We start from the raw sequence: 20,312 nt of genomic DNA on the forward strand, positions 1-20,312 counted from the left end.
CCTCCACATAGTGGACTGGAGCTTCGCTCAATGGATGGGTTATATAGGGTCCAAGTGGCCTAGGTATGCCTATGAGATTGATCTCTATCCTAGGGATGGCTGGCTTTGTATTGTTAGGTGCTGGGAGGGCCAATGGGGCTCCTCTCCTGAAGAAATTCAGAGGTATATATCCCTAGGTAAGGCTGGTTGTGAGGTTGTGAATATGGGAGTCTAGTCAAACCTAACGCAGTTGGCACAAGATCAGGATCTTGGGTCTTGATACTTAGCTGGGAGGTGGTTTCCATTGCAATACACACATTGGACATGTGACCGTGTAGGCCTTCTCATAATCTCCTATAGCTTGGCCAACTCTAGCTTCACGTTTGCCAACTCCTAGCTCTAATCGACATTCTTTCCTTTGCCTTGGCTAGATCTGTCATTAGCGATCAGAGTTCTTCTTGAGGTTCCGAGAGTAGTGATGTCTCAGGTTTTGGGACTTGAGCTCCTCTCTTTGAGCAGATCATCCACTCTATGGCTTCTTTGAAGACCCTAGCTAACATGTCCCTTTGCAAGGTCGAGTTGCTCACCAAGGTCTTGTAAAGCTCTTCACTTTGGATTCCACTTATGAACATAGTGGAGACTGCTCATTGCTAGGTCTCTCTATGCGACTGAGATTCTCTTGATAAGACTCCACACATGAATGACATAGTCTCAAATATCCTCCTTGTCCTTTTGCTTGACATTCATCAATCTAACTATGAGGTTGTTAGAGTATTCCACCTCAGAGAACCTCTTGATGAAAAGACTCTTGAGGGTGTTGAAGTCATTGCATTCATCATTGTCCAAATGGGTATACCACATTCGTTCTTTGTCGCCTAAGCATAGGTCGAAAGCTTGCAAGCACTGATGGGCAAGATCCGTGAGGCCATTAGCCTCAGAGACCTACTCAAATTGCTCTACAAAATTGGGTTGTTGCTTGACTGGTACTTGTCTAGTTGTTTTGCAACTACTGAGATTCTTGATTGGCTCTTGGAGCCTTGGTTAACTCCTAATCCTGCCAGCAACGATGTTGCTAGTGCTATAGTGCTTTGCTCTGTCGACGTGTTGTCTATCAATTGCTTCTTGAGAAGCTCACTTAGAGTTAAGTCTGCCTCTAGTGCTCTCTCCCTTTCTGCATTTGGTCCTGTTCGGTGTTTATTTGCTAGGGCTAGCACTCGGTGGACTTCTCACATTTCTATGTCCTGTCACAATCTCCTAGCTTGCTGTTGCTAGTGGTATTCTGCTATGCCTTGCAGGACCTTCTGTGCCACCTTTTGTTCCTCTTCAAGGTCCGCTATGATGTCTTCTGATGGTCTGCCATGGTGGTCTACACTGGTTTGTGTGTCATATGCATTCACCATCTGTTGGATTTCGACCAGGAAATCTCCTAGGTCGAGCTCCTTATTTTCACAGTTTACATTGGGTTTTGCCATGTCTCTGGTTTCTTGCTCCACCAAGTTGTTGATGAGGTTGATCAGGTCGGAGAACGTTGCGCTCCTAATGGTGTTGCTCCTTTGATGTGTCTAGTCTTTCGTGTTGTGTCTATCACTTGGCTCTATTGATTGATCCCATGTCTAGGTTTGAGGTCACCTCCTATTGGTGGATTCGTTCTGTTAATTAGGTCTGAGTGTGTTTCTTTTTATTGACAGCCAACCCTCAATTTTAGTTCACTCACTGCCTGTGTATTGCTCTTTTCCATGCACTGTGAGCAATTAGGCTTTCAACTTTTCCAAGTGCACTTCAAGTGTTGCAAACAATGTGGGTGCGAACACATGATAATAAGTGTAGCTTCTGCACTCCAATCTAAGTTCTCAATCGAATAGGGCTTTATGCTTAGTCTCACTAGCCACTCTTTCTAGTCTCTAGGCTTTGTGCTACGTTGTTCAACTTGATCAGGGTCAAATGGGAGTCTAGGATCTGTGTCACAGCTCTAATAGGGACTAAAAGCTAACAAGACTGTCAGCGGTCATGTCTAGTAGTCGGACTACGATTTCTGGAGTCAATTTTGTCTATAAGGCTTCTAGAGCCTTCCTCAGTTGCAGGAGGTGTTTTGCCTCACTCGAGATATGCTAGATTTGTCAATCTCTCCTCTCAAAAATCTTGCCCAATTTGACAGTGTCCAATCCTCAGAGTTTCGGATGTCCGATTTTGGCTGTCTGATTTTGAAGTATCCAATTTTGGCATGTCCGAGTGCCAAGCGTCCAATTTTGAAGGTCCGATTTTCGTCTATGTCTGAGAAGCTGATGGGCCGAGCGATTCTAATGAGTTCGATCATCCCAACTGTGAGACATGTTACCTTGCTGGTACCAGCAAACCATGCGGGATTCGGGGACCCTACCACCAGATTCTACTCCGGAGGGACCTAGAAGATCTGCCTGGTTTGCTCCTTAGGCTTCATTTGTGTCACTGTTTACAATTGATTATATAGTGCATTCTAAGCTAGATACAAGGAAGGAGGCTCTTTAGCACCCTCAATGGCGAGAAGTCATGGAGAAGGAGCTCAAGAGTATTGACCGAATATGTGCATTTTTTATGGTGGCTAGGATACTAATGTCATGGGCTACACAGACTCTGATTATATAGAAAATATATATAGTAGGAAGTCCACATTTGGCTATGTCTTCACCTTTGCTAGAGGTGCTTTTTCTTACATGTCTAGGGTGCAAAAATGCATGAACTTGTCTACTACCAAGGCTAGGTAAATTACTAGCCACCATAGAGGCTTGCAAGGAGATATTATGCTTAGGCCATCTAGTGGATAGACATAGGTATGAGTATAAATCCTACATTCTATTTAGAATCTATGAGTGCCATTCAGTTAGCATGTAATTCGATCTTTCATGCAAAGACCAAGAACATTGAGATCTGTTATCACTTCATCAGAGAGGTGATTGAGGACAAGCAAATAGAACTTGTCAAGATCTCAATTGACGAGAATCCTATAGATTTGCTCACTAAAAGTCTCCCAATGGAACCTTATGCCTTTCTTAGAATGATAATGGGCATAGGATGAGATGACTCTATTCCTCATTCTGTTGTACTTATGTATACGCTTTGTCCTTTGTCTCCTTTTTCTTATTTTCTCCACATGGGCACAATCATCTTTAAGTGGGAGGTTGTTGGTGGGGATTAAAGGCTACCTATGCCTAGTCACCTATATTTACTTCCCACACACATGTATTGTAGGTAGCGGTTGCCCATCACTATCACTTTATTCTTTATTCTTAGTATGACAATAGAATAAGGAAGGCAAGCCATACATTGTGTATGTCTGAGTTCTTACACATCGATCTCTCTCTTCTTTGCTTGAAGCTCCATAGTTCTTGCTTTTGCTCATGCTTCCACTTTTGCTCCACCTTTCATGTTTAAATATTTAGGCTATTCCTACATATTGGCAAATTCACACTTGATGAAAAATATGCTACAATTAGATTTTTTGGCTATGTAGGGTGCAAATATGCAAGAAGTGGATGCTACTTGTGTTATATTGATTATGCTTTAGTAGCTAATCCTCAAGAGAACCCTCCATTGGAAGGCTATATAGGAGGCAAAAATACCTCTTGCATAACAAAATGAGTGCATCCTTGCTCGATAACAAAGAGAAAGATGAGGAAGCAAAAATCATCAAAAGAAGGAGACTTTTTAATTGACCTCTGAAAAATAACAAAAATTACTACTTGAGGTTACATGAGTGACTCCTTTGCTAAATAATGTGATGAAAATCATATGTCTTGTACACACTCTCATTTTACATGATATTCTTTGTTTTGAGTTAAATTTTCATCTTGTTTGGTTTCTTCAATTGGTTGTTCATTATTTGATGATTTCAAGTATCAAAGTTGTTTCTATAAAAAAGTATTAAATAGCCCGTAGAGTGACTTTGATTTTCTCTTTCCACCACTACATCTTATGGTTCAAAAGTACAATGTTCTTGCTAATAATGAGATTTCTCCATGCCTTTGGGCTCCATACTAAGAATGGACCATAATTGCCCACTAAGTATGTTTTGTTCCTTAACAAAATGTGCTACACAATAAAAAATCTCATCAATGCCATAAAGAAATGAGGTTATAAAGAAAGTAAAAAGATATGCTTACTAGATAACATGTAATATCATTCTTTGCCCAAGCTTTTACTATTTCTTCCACCAATCTTTTTATTGCTACTTATAATCTAAACAATAGCTTATATTGTTTTTATTCTACCTTAGAAGTTGTATGAGGTTAGAGCTCTATCTAGACCTTTATACATTCATTTGCTTTCATGGGATCACTAGCCACATTTATTGTACGTTAAGTCCATGTAGTCAATACACATCCTAAAGATCCATCTTTCTTCATGGTTAACAGGAATGGGGATGGATAAGGAGAAGAACTCAGTTCAATGAATCCCAACTCAAGCAAATCCTTAACTTGCTTTGTAACTTCTTTTGCACTCACACTTTGAGAGCCTATAAGGTGGCTTGTTTGCTAGCTTTGAATGGAGCTCAAAGTCAATAGGGTCATCCACCTATCTCTTAGGCAAGGGTGTTGTCGGTATTTGGAATATATCCTTGTACTCTTCCAAGAGATCTTCCAATGCTGAATTCTTAGGCAAAGTTGTAAACTAATTTGTAACCTCTTTGTTCAAATGCAACACAAATATCTGAGAGCATTTCTCGAATTCTCTTTTGAGTTGCTTGGATGAGTTTTTGCATTATCCTAAATTTTGTCTAAGTGTTTGAGTTGTCCATGCATAATAAACTCCATGTAAAGATAATAGAAATCTATAGTAATCTTTCCCAAGTGCTTCAACCAATCATAGCCTAGAACAACATCAATGGGGCCAATATCAAGTGCAATCAAGTCCACAATTGCCACATAATTTTCAGCCAAGCACAAGGTTACTCTAGAGCATATTTGAGTGCTAATTTCCTCATCACTGTTTGCCACTTGCACTCTTTGGGGCTATTGTAATTAAATGGAAAAGCATCTCAAATGATCCATGGCAGACTTGTTCACAAAATTGTGAGTACTATTACCATCCACAAAAATAAAAATATGTTTCCATTTATGCTCCCTTGTATTTGTAGCATGCTTGGACTTCTAGGGCATCCATGCATCCATAAAAATAGAGCATATGGGTGGCAGCATGTGGGGGTATGGTAGAAGGAATTTCACGTGGGTCATGAGGCAAGCATCCACTCGAGCCGAAGGAAAAGTCATCCGAGGAATCATAGAATTACTCTTGGCCCATATCCTCATTATAGTCTTCATGACCAACATGTATCATGGCATCACGATCCTCATCTTCTTCATCCACATCTTACAAGACATACATACTATTGAGCTTAGCCCTCTGATATGCACATTTTGATGCATGATCTATGGTGTATTTTTCCCCACATTGAAAACACAAGCCTTTTCTTTGCACTCTCTAAAGAGATCCACAAAGATGAAAAAATTTGCCCTTGTGGTTGCCTTGGGTTGAAGCATTCCTTGGTCTATTTTTAGCCTATTTTGTGTTGTTTACTACTCATGATGCCACATCCGTCCAAACATCAATTTTCTCTATGAGCACTTCTATCAGTGAGTTGTAGGTTGAATTCTTGTTAGATGCATCACTTGGTTGGACACCCTATGCTCACATGGTTTGTTTGTATAAGCTCGAGCTAGTCCCCACTCAAACACTAAGTTGGTCCTCCTCCTTTGTAGGGCCATCGAGGAGGAGGGTTAGTGTGCGATCAAGCTTCATTATTGATGCAAGCTATTCTATATGTGCAAGAAAAGAGCCACTGTGACTCGTGCATGCTTTCTCGGCTAATATTTGGAGGAGAGGCAACCCCTTTAACTTAGAAGACAAAAGTAGATCGACTTTTGCATTAAAAATACTAGTATGCAAATTTATTGTAAAGCGTCCTTGAGCTTAGGCTAGTTACACACCAAATGGCGGACACCGAGTATTAACCAATCAAAATACTTATTTAGGGGTTGAGTATCCATAGTGCTTTACATACTAGAGAGGCCATGACTTGTAAATTCCTCGTCCTCTTTTGGGTTGGAGTCTCCCCTGCCTAGTGTGACAGACAAGGATGCGTTTTTTACATTTACAACCAATCAAAAAGTTTATAAATGTAATAATTTTTGCTTTTTTACAAAATGTATCGTTTTAGTGTGTAAAGACTGAGTGTCCATGGACCATATCCACACTTAGTTTCAAAAATTACATGCTCACACTTTAAATAGAGGTTGGGCGTCTGCTATTTAGCGTGTAATCAGCCTTGGGCTAACGTGGTCGAGGGGAGCTGGCCGTCATAAAATGCAGGCTACCTCTAGATATTATTACGTTCTCACGCTGTATTAGATATTTGAGAGAGAGAGAGAGAGAGAGAGAGACACTCGTGTACTGGCTTCGTCGACACTTCGGCCTGTTGTATTCTGAATCTCGGTGTTTTGCAGACTTGTCCCTGATCCTGTTTCAATTCTAGCAAGCTCTGTCACCCCGCTTATGGAAGCATTTCACGAGAAAGACACAAGCTGAAGACAGTCGCCAATCTTAGAAGGTACAGCCGTTTATACAACTTTGGCCATTGCTGAGAGAAACAGATACCCTAGCCTGTTTCTAGTTGCCAGGTTGTCTGCTTTAATTGTGTTTCAAGCGCCACGGCAACTTCTTGTCATGAAGCGTTTCATAAGAAAGCCACAAGCTAGAGACACTTGCAAATCTCAGAGTGCACTCTGATAAAAATTTAGTTATTAGCGACGGAAACGGTTGCCCTAGCCTATTTCAGGTATCGAACGATTGGCTCCACATCAACATGTTGTGATGATTTTCCAGGATGTCTGAACTGCTGTTACTTTCAGCTAGACATTGGAGATGCCTCCAGTCTGCAGTACTGTAAATGCAACGTGACAAGTCCTAGCAAAATCAGTAGTTTGAATTCACCAGATAGTTTTCAATGGTTCTTGCAAGGGGGCTGTTATCTGACTTTCTTCTATTTGGCTGATACACTTGTCCAATTAAGACAGATTGCAGCACACTGAAATGGCGGGTAACAATGGAGGACACACTCCTTTCAGGTTGCTGCTCGATCAGGTTTCACATCAGGGAAATTCAGAAAATTAGAGAGTTCAGTCCAAATTACATGGTTGTACCGACCATCCAAAGGCTCCAAAAGATAGAACAAGTGTGAAATTCAACCCGCAGTATCCATATTGAGTTGTTTCTAGAGGGGGGTGTCTGGCCTGCTTTCTAGGAGATCACAACTAGAATTAATTCCATCCATTGTTACTGTTCCATCATGGATTATCCTGAATAAATTCCCAGTTTGTTTGATCAGCCAGAATTGAAACTTTGGTCGTATTGGTTCAAAAGAGTTAATTTACAATGAAGCATTTTGTAAATAAATTTATCTTTTTTGGAAGGTATAGAGCAGGCAATATCCAGCAAATTCCAAAACTTATTTGCATGGGTGGGAAGCTCTTGTCAAGGCTCTCTGAAAGTCAAGGATTTTTCTCAGAACTAGATTTGCAACATCTTACCTCCTAATGGAAGAATCAGGAAGTAAGAAGGGGGAATACCCCACAAAATTCCATGTGAACAATAGTAAATTAGTGAGCAAAGCTGTCAGATGTGATACCACCAAACGGTGGTGAAAAGACTGCTGGGATAGACCTCTTGCTCTGAATTTTAGGTCTGTACCGTTTGTGCAAACAGCTCTGTCCCCTATATTGTATGTCCTGCCTGTCTGCCTGGCTCCTACCTGCCCTCACATGCTATTTGTCTTGGCAACCTGAGTCGTGCTGCCTTTGCCACTCCAGGCTGTTGCCCTGCTGTCTTTAGCCCTATCTGAATCTGCTGCAAGGGACAATCCTTTCTGTCCAAGCTGCTGCCAGAGTGATCTACATTATATTGCTGCATCAGACTGGTGGGATTGCTGCACTCAGGATCCTTCCCAGAGGACGACACTCTACCTCAAGATGGTGGCATTTCAGCATTCATTCTTCAGTCTCTCTGCTTTGTCTGTGGTGTCGTATGAGTTCATTGTGCTAGTCATTTCTGTACACTGCGTTCTCCCTGCAAAATGCTAGTGCATCCTTGTAGGGGTATGTTACAACCTTGAGTAATTTTGGGAAACTGACTGTACACTGACTTGTATATTATCCTTAACCCAAATATAGCACAATAGCCATAGAGAGAGAGAGAGAGAGAGAGAGAGAGAGAGAGAGAGAGAGAGAGAGAGAGAGAGAGAGAGAGAGAGAGAGAGAGAGAGAGAGAGAGAGAGAGAGAGAGAGAGAGAGAGAGAGAGAGAGAGAGAGAGAGAGAGAGAGAGAGAGAGAGAGAGAGAGAGAGAGAGAGAGAGATGATTAACAGAATATTGGGGATAAAGCATGAATGAGGTACATTAGATGACTAATCACACTCATTGATCTTTGCAAAAACAAGCACTACAAGCGAGCTGATCCCTGAATTGGTCTTATGACCTTGAGGAATTTGGCCAAACGACAACTGTACACTATCTTAAATAACCTTAGGTTTTCCTGGACCTGGTATCTAGCACACCCTTCTTCACCAAATGATATTGTCTTTGAAGGGTTTTCATGGATGTGCAAGTGATGAGTGTTGGTGAACAACAGTAACTGGGCAGGATCTAGGAATGTTGGCAGTGCAACCCAGCCTTAAGTTATATCTACATTGTTTCAAGCTGATCTTGTCCAGGAATTGCAACTAAGCAAGCTGGTCATCTTTGTAACTGGCTTTCAGGATTCTCTACATGTTTAGAATTTATATTGATTGAAGCTGTCTTCCTTTGGAGAGAATGTTCTGGCAATCTCTTTTGTTTTGTTAAGACACAATGTTCTACTCACAAAGTCTACAACAGTGTACCATATTTCTTGGTGATCACTGTGCCAGAACCTGAGTCGTATAGTTTTTTGCATTAGGTAGCTCACAACATGCAAGCCACTTTTTCGCCAAAAGGAGTAAGGGTGGGTTTGAGCTGTTAGAGTGCAGCAATGCAGAATCGTATGCAGGGACTGATTGTAGATGCTGAACATGAAGAGGGAAGAGAGAGAGAGAAAGACAGAAGGATGCTGAGATGATGAATACTGAAAGGTGAATTAATCAGGGCAGAAATAGTAGAGAAGGTTGTGCACATACGCAGACAGCTGGAAACTCACACACTGTGTTCAAACTAACTGATTGTGACCAGGTTGAAAGCACCTATGAATAGGCAGAAGTTGGGCCTGAAAAAGGAGCAGGTCTATTACATCCTTGAACATCTGTGTGGGTGCTAGTTACATTAGTCACAATGTTTATGAAGTGACTTAGTGTGAATGTAGGAAAGGCACTTTAGGGTTAGGTCAGCGAGTCCTATAAATAGGACTCAAGGTCCTATTGTGTACATCATTGTGTGGTCACCACTCTTGTGATACCAGTGCCTATTTGGCTCTATGATTGGGAGGTGAGTTTGATGTATGCTAGTGGATATAGCTTGTATATTGTCTTGTGTGCAGGTTGCTTCCTAGGTGGATGTTTGCAGCCTACCCAAAATGGGCCAATTGGGGCAGGTCTTATAGACTGCCACTTGGCAGTTCAACTGCCTGCCTGCCTGCTGCCCAGCGATGATGCCTGCTTACCTGCCTGCAGGTACTGCCCTGCCTGTGTCCTGCCCTGCCCGGGCTTGGGACTGTCCGAAACTGGTTCTGCCTGTGCTGCCCAGCCTGCCCACCCTGACTGTCCAGGAGGTGATGTCTAACATTAGCTGCCTGTGATGTTCTAGAGCACTCTAGCAGTAACAAGCCAATACCCCTTAGATTCCAGGTTATTGGTCAATGCACATTTGGGCTTTTAATATTGTCTGTTGCAGTAAAGTTGTGTGCGCAAGAAGATTGGCCAGATCTTGACAAATGTTTCATTTTTCTGCTTATGCTGTATAGCTTTTCTACAGGTCCTGTCAAGATTCACTTGTCTTCTGAATGACTTCCACAATTCTCGGTGGATCTGTGGCTCAGCCTCTTTGTCACTCTGCATCGAGCACATCATCTTGTCTGTTAAATGAGAATGCAAGAAATCTGGTCAATCCCCATCACAACGTTCTTTGTGTGAGCTGGTCTACACAGCTCACTCTATCACAGGGTGCCCTAAAAGTAGGGAAAAGGTTTGTGTCCTTCAGCAGGCAAGATGTGTTCCAGAGGGGTTACTGCTTAGCCAGTGCAGATAATGTAGAGCAGAATTCTTCTCAGGATGCTCAGCGAATGAGACAACGTCCCGAAGCTCCTAAGGTGCCTCCTTCAGTAAGCGATTGGAAATGGGAACCTTCAGTACCCCACCAAGTAAGTGGAATGAAGTCTCGACTCAATAAAGTTTATTGGTGAATTTGCATATGTTTGAAAGGTGAAATACTTGTGCATGCCAATCTGAGTCTAAGGTGTGCTAAAATTGTTGTTGCAGAGTAATCTGCAGCAAGGACCCTATTACCAGTATAACCAATATTCACCGACCACCCAAGGCCCTGTTGATCCTCAAGCGACTCCTCCATCGTACCAAGTGAGTAAGAAGAATAACTGTGGTTCTTGAGTTGTGCTACCTTTGATTTTCTTATAGTTTAATAGGGGAACTGCCACAGAGTAATGTGCATCAAGGGCCCTATTATCAGTATGGGCAGGACACCTCAACTCCCCAAGCCCCTGAAGCCCCCCTAGCCCCTCAAGCTCCTCAAATGCCAGAGTCCCACTCTCAGTACAATCACTACAGTTCAACCCCACAATACAATCAGTATGCTTCAGCTCGCCAAGCACCCCAAGCTCCGCAAGCCCCTCAGCCTCCTCAGGCACCTTCTCAATCCTACTCAGTACGTGAATGACAACCACAAAATTCCTCTTATGATGCTTTCAGTATTGACAAGCTCCCACAACTGTAATTTGGAATCTAAGCCTGGTGAGAATCGTATGTGCAGAGTAATGTTCAGCAAGAGCCTTATCATCAGTACACTCCAATAACCCCCGTCAGGAGACGCCCTTATAATTTGGAGGCCAAAATGCGCATGAAAGCCTACAGAAGGCAAGCCATGCAGCAAAAGCTTCAAGCTGAATATGAAGAAGAGCAAAAGAATTTCCAACTTGACCAGTCTATCCTGTATCAGAAGGGAGATCCAGGTACAGTGCAAGGTGTTATTAGGGAGATTAATCCTGTGGGCTATTTTGTAACTTTACCTTCAGGTAGGGAAGGCTTCCTTGCAGCTTCACAGCTTGGTTGCTCAGGTGGGATGGTCTTATTGAAGCGCCTGTACAAGGTTGGAGAGGAGATTACTGTACGAGCAGAGGAAATCCATACAGGGGGACGAGACAGACTTTATGCCAGGCCTTAAAGGCAGCTGCAAAGAATGTTTAGTAATACCTTAATCTGTTACATTACTTGCAGTGGCAAGCTGGTTTATAATTCATTTTAACACATTTCTACTCCTTAAAACTAGATAGAAATGTGTCTGCAGTTAAGATTTACAAATTAAATTGAGAGTGTTTTTCAAAGATGAACAAGCTTGACAATGTTTGAGCTAATTTGTGAACTTTTAAGCTTCTGCTCCAATGATGTGGCACTGATGTGTCAGGCTGCTGAGGCATGAGGCATGGAGGAAGGGTCTCGTCAAGAACTTACCGAACTTCCCTTTCAAAATTCCATTCCTGTTTAAGGGTCTGGTAAATTGTTGAATCAAAAGCCAATGAACCTCAGTGTGTCTACAATTCACAGGCAGGTGACCAAAAGGTTCAACGTTAATACTCCTAGCGATCTAGCATTATTCTTGAGTCGATGGCATGCTCATATTCCAGTGATCTCTTATGTTTCGAAAGACATAAGGAACTAGGGGAGATACTCTGAGCATGAAGCTTGATAATGAAACCTAACCTTGATTCACCATAAAAGATAACACAAGATCAAGCAAATGTAACTTTTACCAACTATTTTTAAGTATAAACTCAAAGAAAGTTTAGAGGTGGGTAAGCCATATTCACCTATCCTAAATCCCACTATTTTGATATACCTATGGGGAGTTTCTCCACCATGTCCCAAATCAGCCTCCGTTATTACCCTCACTTCAACACTATTTAACCCTTGTGTGCTATTGGAAGCTATAGAGAGGCTATAGTATGGATGATTTACAGATCATTTAGTGATCAAAAGGGAGCATTTTTCTTACACCTATAGCAATTTTATTCCAATTATAACCCCTCTCTTAATGTCGCATTGGAGTATGCACACCAATACCTTCATTCACAATTTTGGTGAGACCCTATGGAGCTAGGAAATATTGTACCATATGGATCAACATGTGAGGTGGAGCTTACTGACTTAAGTAAAGAGGCAGCCTTTGCAAGCCCTTGGACAAGCTGGTTTTTGTAGTAATTTTTGCACCTTGTATCATTTTTTTGATGTGAGGAGCTTGATTGAGTAGGTAAAGGCTCAAAGGTGTAGGCTTTATTGTTGCTTTGTGGAGTTTTGCAAAGCCTTTGAGGATGTGTGGTTTTGGTATTTAGTGTCTCCTTATAGATGGTATGGGGAAACATTGCACAATATGAGGGAGTAGTGAGGGCAACTTAGATGCCAAGGTGGTTTATCTAATGCATTATAGAGCACAATGGGGCTAAAGTAGAGCTACCTAAGATTGTTGACACATTTTGGCTTTTACATTGATGAGAACTTTTAAGTTCATTGGCAAATGAGGTGATCGTGATGCATCATGCATTGGACTATTGCTTACATTATAGTTTATGTTGGGTTGAATGATATTGCTACTCAGATGCATTAAATGGTTCTTCTACATAAAGAGATTTTAGCCCAAAGTATGTATTTTCCTCATCATAATAGCCATTTAGGTTATGTACCTTAGGTTGATGATGACATCACAAGCTCATGTATTGGTTTCATATTGGATGCAAATCCTTAATTGACCTTTTAGACAAATTTGCATGTAAGCACAATTTGCTTGTAGCCAAAATTTACTAGGTTTGAATGCTTTGAAAGATGGAAGGCCTCGTCACAAGCTCAAGAGATGTGCCCTCGAGTCACCACTTTCTCCATTGATGGAGTTGATTCTTTCATTAATACTCAAATGAATGTCTACTTGAATGACAACAATAAAATCCTTGAATTTGACCCTTGATTTGAAGAGTATGGGGATACAAATTGGGTCTTCTCCTCTTGTTTGCAAGTTATCCTTGCTATAGATGAGCAATTCTTTGCACATCTCTTGCAAATATTTAATTCACTAGGAAATCCACTTCATGCATGGTTGAGATTTAATGGCATGAAGGCCAAGTTAGTTGAGAACCCTAATTATTGTGATTGCTCTAAGTAGGACCAAGATCCAACCCAATTGACTTCTTACAGGTTGCCCTTGTCTTGCATGGCATGCTTACCCTTGCGTTCAAGTGGCAAACTTACCTATGCATAACTTAGCCTCTAGAAGTGAACTTCTAGCAATATACTAATTTGTGAGAATTAAAAATTGCTTGACCTTGCTCCAAAATTAACCATTGCCCATTCACATTTAAAGTTCCTAAGCCTTTTGAACTTGACAATGTTCAAACTTTCATAAACCTTAGTCATTAGCATCAAATGTTTTAAATCTCTAACCCCCATGACCCCAAAATTCATTTCGAAGGGCACATTTAATGGCTAGAGCCAAGATTTGTCACCAAGCACCTACTAACACTTGTCCACTTCCCATCATAGTGCAGCATTGCTCGAGCTTGGGTTTTCCTATCATTGCCCATAAATTTATGTACATGTCACATGTACATAACTTACTTTTCCAAACAAATAAGTTAAAATTCAAGTCCTCGTGATACACCTCCCTCTTTCACCTTGGAACTACCCTCAATTGCATTGCAATGAGATACAAGCATGTGTTACCACTTGGAAAATCATGCATCATCATAGTCACATAACATGTGTCCCAAGGCAAACATTTGCATATGCACATTCAATGCAATGAGTGCCTTTAGAGTTTGCTCCACATCCTTTTTTGGTGCCATATACTATCCAAAGCATTAGAAGGTGTTTCCCCTATTTTCCACCCTTGCTCGATGACTACATAAACTTAGCAAAATGTGGATCTTTCATGAGCTATGATAAAGTACAATGCTTCATCAATTGTTCATGGAATTGAGCATTATAATCCTCTTCTTATTGTTGATTTCTAGCATCATGAGGCATTGAAGTTCCAGATTCATGACCAAAACTAGTATGTAGAGCATGCTACCCATGTTGGGAGCCCATGCCAAGAGTAGGCATTGCATTATTTCCATTGTCTGCAAATAATTTAGAGAGTGAGGTATCACCATAATACAATTCTTCATTGCTTGAAGGAGATATGCTTGTTGAGTTTTACCACATTTGAGAACAATTTAAGGATACGTCTTGCAATCCTAACTTGCAATCAATTCATCTATTCAAGGGAGTTGATATATCTTGGAAATGGATTCATGTAAATAGCCTTCCTTTTTACAAAAGGGTGGTGGAATAGTGAATAACACTAATTTATTGTAATTTACAAGCAATAATTTTATAAATTAAATAGCATATTTCTTGCAATCCTAACTTGTAGTCAATTGCCTCAAACCCACCTACTCAAGGGAGTTGATGTATCTTGGAAATGGAATCATGCAAATAGCCTCCCTTTTTACAAAAGGGTGGTTGAACCTTGAATAACACTAATTCATTGTAATTGACATGCAATAACACTAATAAGCAAGCTTATCTATAGAACTCCAAGATCTCACCCATTTTAATATTTGCTAATTGAATTGACATCAATAACCTTCCTCAATCTTTAAGGCATGCATGTGTCCATCCCAATGTTGCCATGCAAACCTTTAAACTTGCTAGTTCTAGATTGAGATAAGAACATCCCAAACCGGAACACATTAGATTCAATTCTAAAGCTAAAAACCTCCAATTTCCATAGCTAGATTCAACATGCATCTTGACCAAGATGTGAGAGGAGTGAAAAATCTCTACAACCTAGATGTGATTTCTTCTTGAAACATGTTGCCTGTTGGCTTTTTGGGTTTTTTTGTTGGTCGAAATCCTAATGTGTCCTATATGGATAGGCTGCCTCTATTGAAGCCATATCATTTAATGCTGATGCTTGATCTAACATATTAACACTTGCATTAACGGAAGCAATGAATGTTGTCGCTAGCTCTTGATATTGCCTAGAAATAGATCACCTATTATTTTTCACTCTCCAACCGCTATCATCTGATTACGAAAGTCCCCAAGCTAATGTTGCTAGTTGCTTCCTGCCCTAGATTCATCTTCAACACATGTTGCCCTATTGTCTTGGTGTTGTAGCTACTGAGAATTGCCTATAAACTCATCTCTTTAAGCCTCAAATATGCCCCAACTAGCTTCACATAGCCTTGCATGGCTCCCAAACTTAGCCAATTGCCAAGTGGCAAGCCTCCTCATGCAAACTTAACCTCTAGACTTGAGTTTTAGAAAATAATAATTAATTAAATTAGTGAATACATGAACCCTACCCAAAATTTGGCCATTCCTAGGCTCACTTTTAATTTTCCTAACCTCTTTGAACTTTAAATTATTGAAAATTCCCACAAAACTTAATCCAAGACATTCAATGATTAAAATATCTAACCATCATGACATCAAAAGTTTTACAAAGAGGATAATATCCTTGACCGAGATTTGACTTAGGTACCCCTACTAGTATCTATCCACAACAACTTCTACCAATGTCCCCCACTAGTTAGGCTAGGATTATGTGTCACTATGACACACATTAAGCCCAATCTCACATGTGTACAATGTAAGTGTCCAAAGAGCATTAAGTTAATAATTCACATCCTTGCAATATGGTTGACGTATCCACAACCAAAAACCCACAATGTTTTAACCATCAAGACAAAGTAATGCATAGACTGAGCATAAGCAACGCCTCACAACAAAGATGCATCACATGATACTTAGTAAGTCAAACATTAGATGCTATAAATAATATGAAATTGATGCAAATGTATAGTTTCAAAGCCCAAGATCAAACCATACATATTTGTATACCCAAACATAGTGAGTAGTACAATGAATAGTGATCCCGCTGGCAAAAATAATGTTAACAAATAGTACATTGAATGCAAGCATAGGACATTTGAGATCCACTATATAGATGAGCTTTCCATCACTAGGGGATTGGAAGTGTGAACTTCTCCTTAAGTATCAGGTAACACTTTGGATGCCTTGGTCTATTGAACCGAAGTGAGCTTGACCTAGTGGTGGCTCTAATTAAAATGCATGGAGGTAAAGTGCCAACAATTCAATTTGATCTAGAAAGTCTTCCTCTCCCATCCATTTTTCATGCATAGGTGAGTGATTTTGAAACTTCACCAAGTAGCATCTAGAAACTTTACCTCTAACTTTTATTTCCTTATATGCCAAAGTTTGCTTGGGTATTGAAACCTCATCCAACTCTTCAACCTCTGGTTTAGTTTTAGTGGATACATCCTCTGACACATCCCCATGGAAAGATCTCAAAAAGCTAACATGAAGGCATTATGTATCTCCATTATTGAGGTTATTTCATTTTATGTGCCACATCATTTATATTTTCTAACACTTGGAATAGTCCATAGTAGTGTGTATCCAATTTTGGATGCAAATGTTTCTTGCCTTTCATCTTCTTTAGCCTTGCCTTTTCAAAACATATTAATATCCAACAGCCCTAGGCAAATTCCAATGCACACCTATGGTGATTAGTTGTCCTCTTTTACTTTTTCCTTGTGATCTTTTGATAAGAAATGTCTATGTTTTCCGCATACCTATTAGCTTCAAAGGTCCAAGTTTTCCACATACCTATCAGATTCAAAGATCCAAGTTTTCCACATATCAATTATCTTCAAAGGTCTTATCCTTTTGTTCGTGAACTAGTTGAAACTTTCTTTCCACCATCCACAATCTCATAAAGATCCTTTCTAGTGGAACTATGCACGGTGTTGTCATATGCAAACTCAACCAATGGCAAGTACTATTCCCACTATGTCTTATGCTAGTACCTCAAGAGATTCAACACTATAGAACTTGCCTCTTTAGACTGTCCATTTGTTTGTGGATGGAAGGCTTGTTAGAATTTCAACATAGTATCTTAGGAGATTCAATAGTATAGAGCTTGCCTCTTTTGACATTTTCCATTTGTATGTGGATGGAAGGATGATTAAAATTTCAATATCCATGTTCTCAAATAGTCCCTTTTAAAATAAACTAGTCACATGTGGATCTCTATCACAGACAATGGATTCCAACATGCCATGATACCTTAAATACTTCCTACATAAAAGTTTATGCCATATGATCAACCTTGATAATCTTGTGAACATGGATAAATTGAATACGTTTGTTGAACCTATGAATGATTTTTCAAAAACCATCGTTACTAGTGGGGCTCCTTGGAAGATAAAAAATCAAATCCATCACAATGCTATACCAAGGCATATTATAAGAATGGACAAAGGGTGCAACAATATTGGAACTTTTGTTCTATCACATTTAACCTTTTGCCATATGATGCATGTGCGTACCCCTCAACATCATGTCTCAAAACTAGCAAAAAGAAAAAGTGATCCATTGCCTTGATTGTAGCATCAACCCATTTATGTCCTACATAATGAGGAGCATGACTTTTAATCAACACTTTCAGCCTCACTTGCTTTGTGACACACAATTGACCATGCATTATAAAAAAGATATCCCTAAGAAACTAATGCTCATGCCTTTGGCCATTGCAAAGCTATCATAAATATTTGCAATGTCTAAATTAGTTAGACCAAATGCCTTATGTGGCTAAAAATTCCTATTCATCATCCAATTAAATGTGATAAAGAATTAGTGAGACCAAATGGCATTACCAAGAAATCATACAATCCAATGTCATATTATACACATACTCAGGCCTTATGCAAATTTGATGATACCCACTCTTTGGATCAATATAGATAAAAATAGTAGACCCCTATAATCTATCCATCACATTGTCAATCCAAAGAACTGGAAAACAATTATTGATCGTGATTTTATTGAAAGCATAGTGGTCAATGTACATGTGCCACAACCCATCCTTTTTTTGCACCAACAACATAGGGGAGTAATATGGAGACAAATTGGACTGAATCAACCCCTTTTCTAATAACTCTTGAACTTAACTCATAATCTCTTCCTTTTGGGCTTTACTCACTCTGTGTGGTGGCTTATTTGGTGGATTACTACCAAGGACCGAATCAGGCATGGCTTTCTATCCTTTCAAGTGGTAGTTACCTTGGTAAAGTTTGTGAGAAACAATCTTCATGTTCCTTGAACACCACACATCTTTATCCAATTTAGACACATTACCCTTTGATGCATTATCATCATGAACTTTGCCAAATAGTAAGTAAGATGAAATGTGATTTTTCATCACTTTGGCAATGGCCAAATACAATACAATAGAGATAGATTCCTCTTTTATTTTTATATCCAAAGGATGGTTCTTGCTCTTACGTTGAAGGGTTACTAGCTTCATATATGTATCCAACACTACATGCACTCTATATGATTCCATGGTATACCAAGCAATACATCACATCCATCCAATGGTGCAATGAAAAACTCTTCACTCTTTGCATACCTTTGAATATGTGAAACAAAGTTTTCCAATGATGGGTGTGATAGGCTCAACATGGCCATGACATGTGATTCTAGCCTCCCCCACAAGTCCTAGACCATCCTCTATAATTCCACGCCTTGTAGCCATGTTTGTAGAGATGAAGTTGAGCACCCATATCAAAGAAAATCAAAGTATGTTGATCCCTAACTTTGCCCCATGCTTTGCAGAATTGTGTAGCATCGTCATTTGATTGCTTAGTGAGAACATCAAGGACCAAACAAGTAGTGGTTTTGGTTTTTTTACGATTAGGATCACACTTATTTCAACATTATTAACTTAGTACCTATTCAAACAATTATTGGCAATGTGTCCTTCTTGTTTCCATACATAGCATTTGTTGATAGTATACAATTTCTTGTGTTTCTCCCTACATTTACAAGTTCCATTTTGCTAGTTTTTCGTCTTCTTAGAATTAGAAGAAGGCTTGCCATGCTTTTTATCATTTTCTTCCCTCTTACCCGACTTACCCTCACCACTCTTGAAGCCAGAAGACTTTCTGCACTATAATGCAGTGGTTGTACATGTTGTCTCAATTAGTTGAGATGTGCCAGTTATTGTTGTCTTAATGCAAGAGTATCATATTTATTTTGGCCAAAGATTGGCCATTTTACTATTTTCATTGCCTTTGAGTTTTCTCACATTGATGCATCATTAAAATGAGACTCTTCACTGCTTGATAAAGACATGCTTGTTGATGTTTAACGCAATTAAGGAAAATATTAGCAAATTGCTTGAAGTCTAGCTTGTAATTAGGTGCCTTTTGCCCACCTACTCAAGAGAGTCAACGTATTTTGGCAATGGAACCAGGAAACTAGCCTTTCTTGATGAAGAGGATGGCAATGTGTCTAGTTTCTAGAAATTATAGCAAATAATAACTTAACATGGAATAAAATCAACACTCTATCACTTTAGTCAAGATAATCACCCCAAAAGTAGCACCCACTATGGTATTTCTTTAAGAGGTATTCCAAATCTTGTACTGCAACCTAGAATAGGTTTGAATCCTTCAGAGATGAAAGGACTTGCCACTAACTCAAGAGATATACCCTCGAGTCTCCATTTCCTCTTTTGATTAGATCAATTCTTCGACAAATTTAGGAGTAAATGGTTGTCCAAATAACTAGCAGAAAAATTCTAGACTTTTCACTTTGATTTGAAGAGTTTGCGGGAACAAATTGGGCCTCTTCCACTTGTATGAAAGTGACCTTTGTCATAGATGAGAAATTATTCATAGATCTATTGTAACTCATAAGTTTACTAGTAAATCCCCTTTATTCATGGCTAGCATTTTATGATATATAGCCCGAGATAGTTGAGAAATCCAAATTACTACCATAATTAGGTTTGAAATCAAAAAATTTAGTTTTAAGATCCTTCACATTTGCTAAAATCGAAGAGGAAAACAACAATAGAGAAATATTTCTTCACATCAAGGCTAAGAGAAAGTAATAATCAACATCGACTACTATTCTGGAGTGTTAGATCAAATTGCTTACTACCAGAGCGGCTCAAGGTGTTGTTGCCCATTACTAAATTGGTCTAGAGTATTGTCACCTATTGATAGTTGATATTTGCTTGGTTGAGAAACCCTATTAGCAATATT

At 39.7% G+C, this 20,312-nt stretch overlaps 1 protein-coding gene across 2 annotated transcripts; it reads left to right on the top strand.

The window, feature by feature from the left end:
- The first annotated feature begins 6,281 nt into the window (after positions 1-6,281).
- Positions 6,282-11,458, top strand: LOC148039942 (uncharacterized). Of its 2 annotated transcripts, none has more exons than XM_087695390.1 (5): positions 6,282-6,559; positions 9,936-10,331; positions 10,450-10,545; positions 10,625-10,849; positions 10,955-11,458. In XM_087695390.1, exons 2-5 carry the CDS (start codon positions 9,975-9,977, stop codon positions 11,363-11,365), a joined length of 1,089 nt encoding a protein of 362 aa, XP_087551516.1. In that variant the 5' UTR covers positions 6,282-6,559; positions 9,936-9,974; the 3' UTR covers positions 11,366-11,458. The 2 variants fall into 2 exon arrangements, with proteins under 2 accessions (XP_087551516.1, XP_087551519.1); XM_087695393.1 differs by having other exon boundaries at positions 9,947-10,331.
- The last annotated feature ends 8,854 nt before the right edge of the window (positions 11,459-20,312 follow it).

This window comes from Lygodium microphyllum, chromosome 2 (assembly GCF_053477565.2).
Source record: "Lygodium microphyllum isolate KBCC chromosome 2, Lygodium_microphyllum_v1.1.10, whole genome shotgun sequence".
NCBI classification, from domain to species: Eukaryota; Viridiplantae; Streptophyta; class Polypodiopsida; order Schizaeales; family Lygodiaceae; genus Lygodium; species Lygodium microphyllum.

Bases quoted from the DNA above. Each gene is read 5' to 3' on its own strand.
- LOC148039942 (XM_087695390.1), top strand. From the start codon at position 9,975: ATGACTTCCACAATTCTCGGTGGATCTGTGGCTCAGCCTCTTTGTCAC. The intron at 10,332-10,449 runs GTAAGTGGAATG...TTGTTGTTGCAG, and splicing joins AACCTTCAGTACCCCACCAA to AGTAATCTGCAGCAAGGACC. The intron at 10,850-10,954 runs GTACGTGAATGA...TCGTATGTGCAG, and splicing joins CACCTTCTCAATCCTACTCA to AGTAATGTTCAGCAAGAGCC.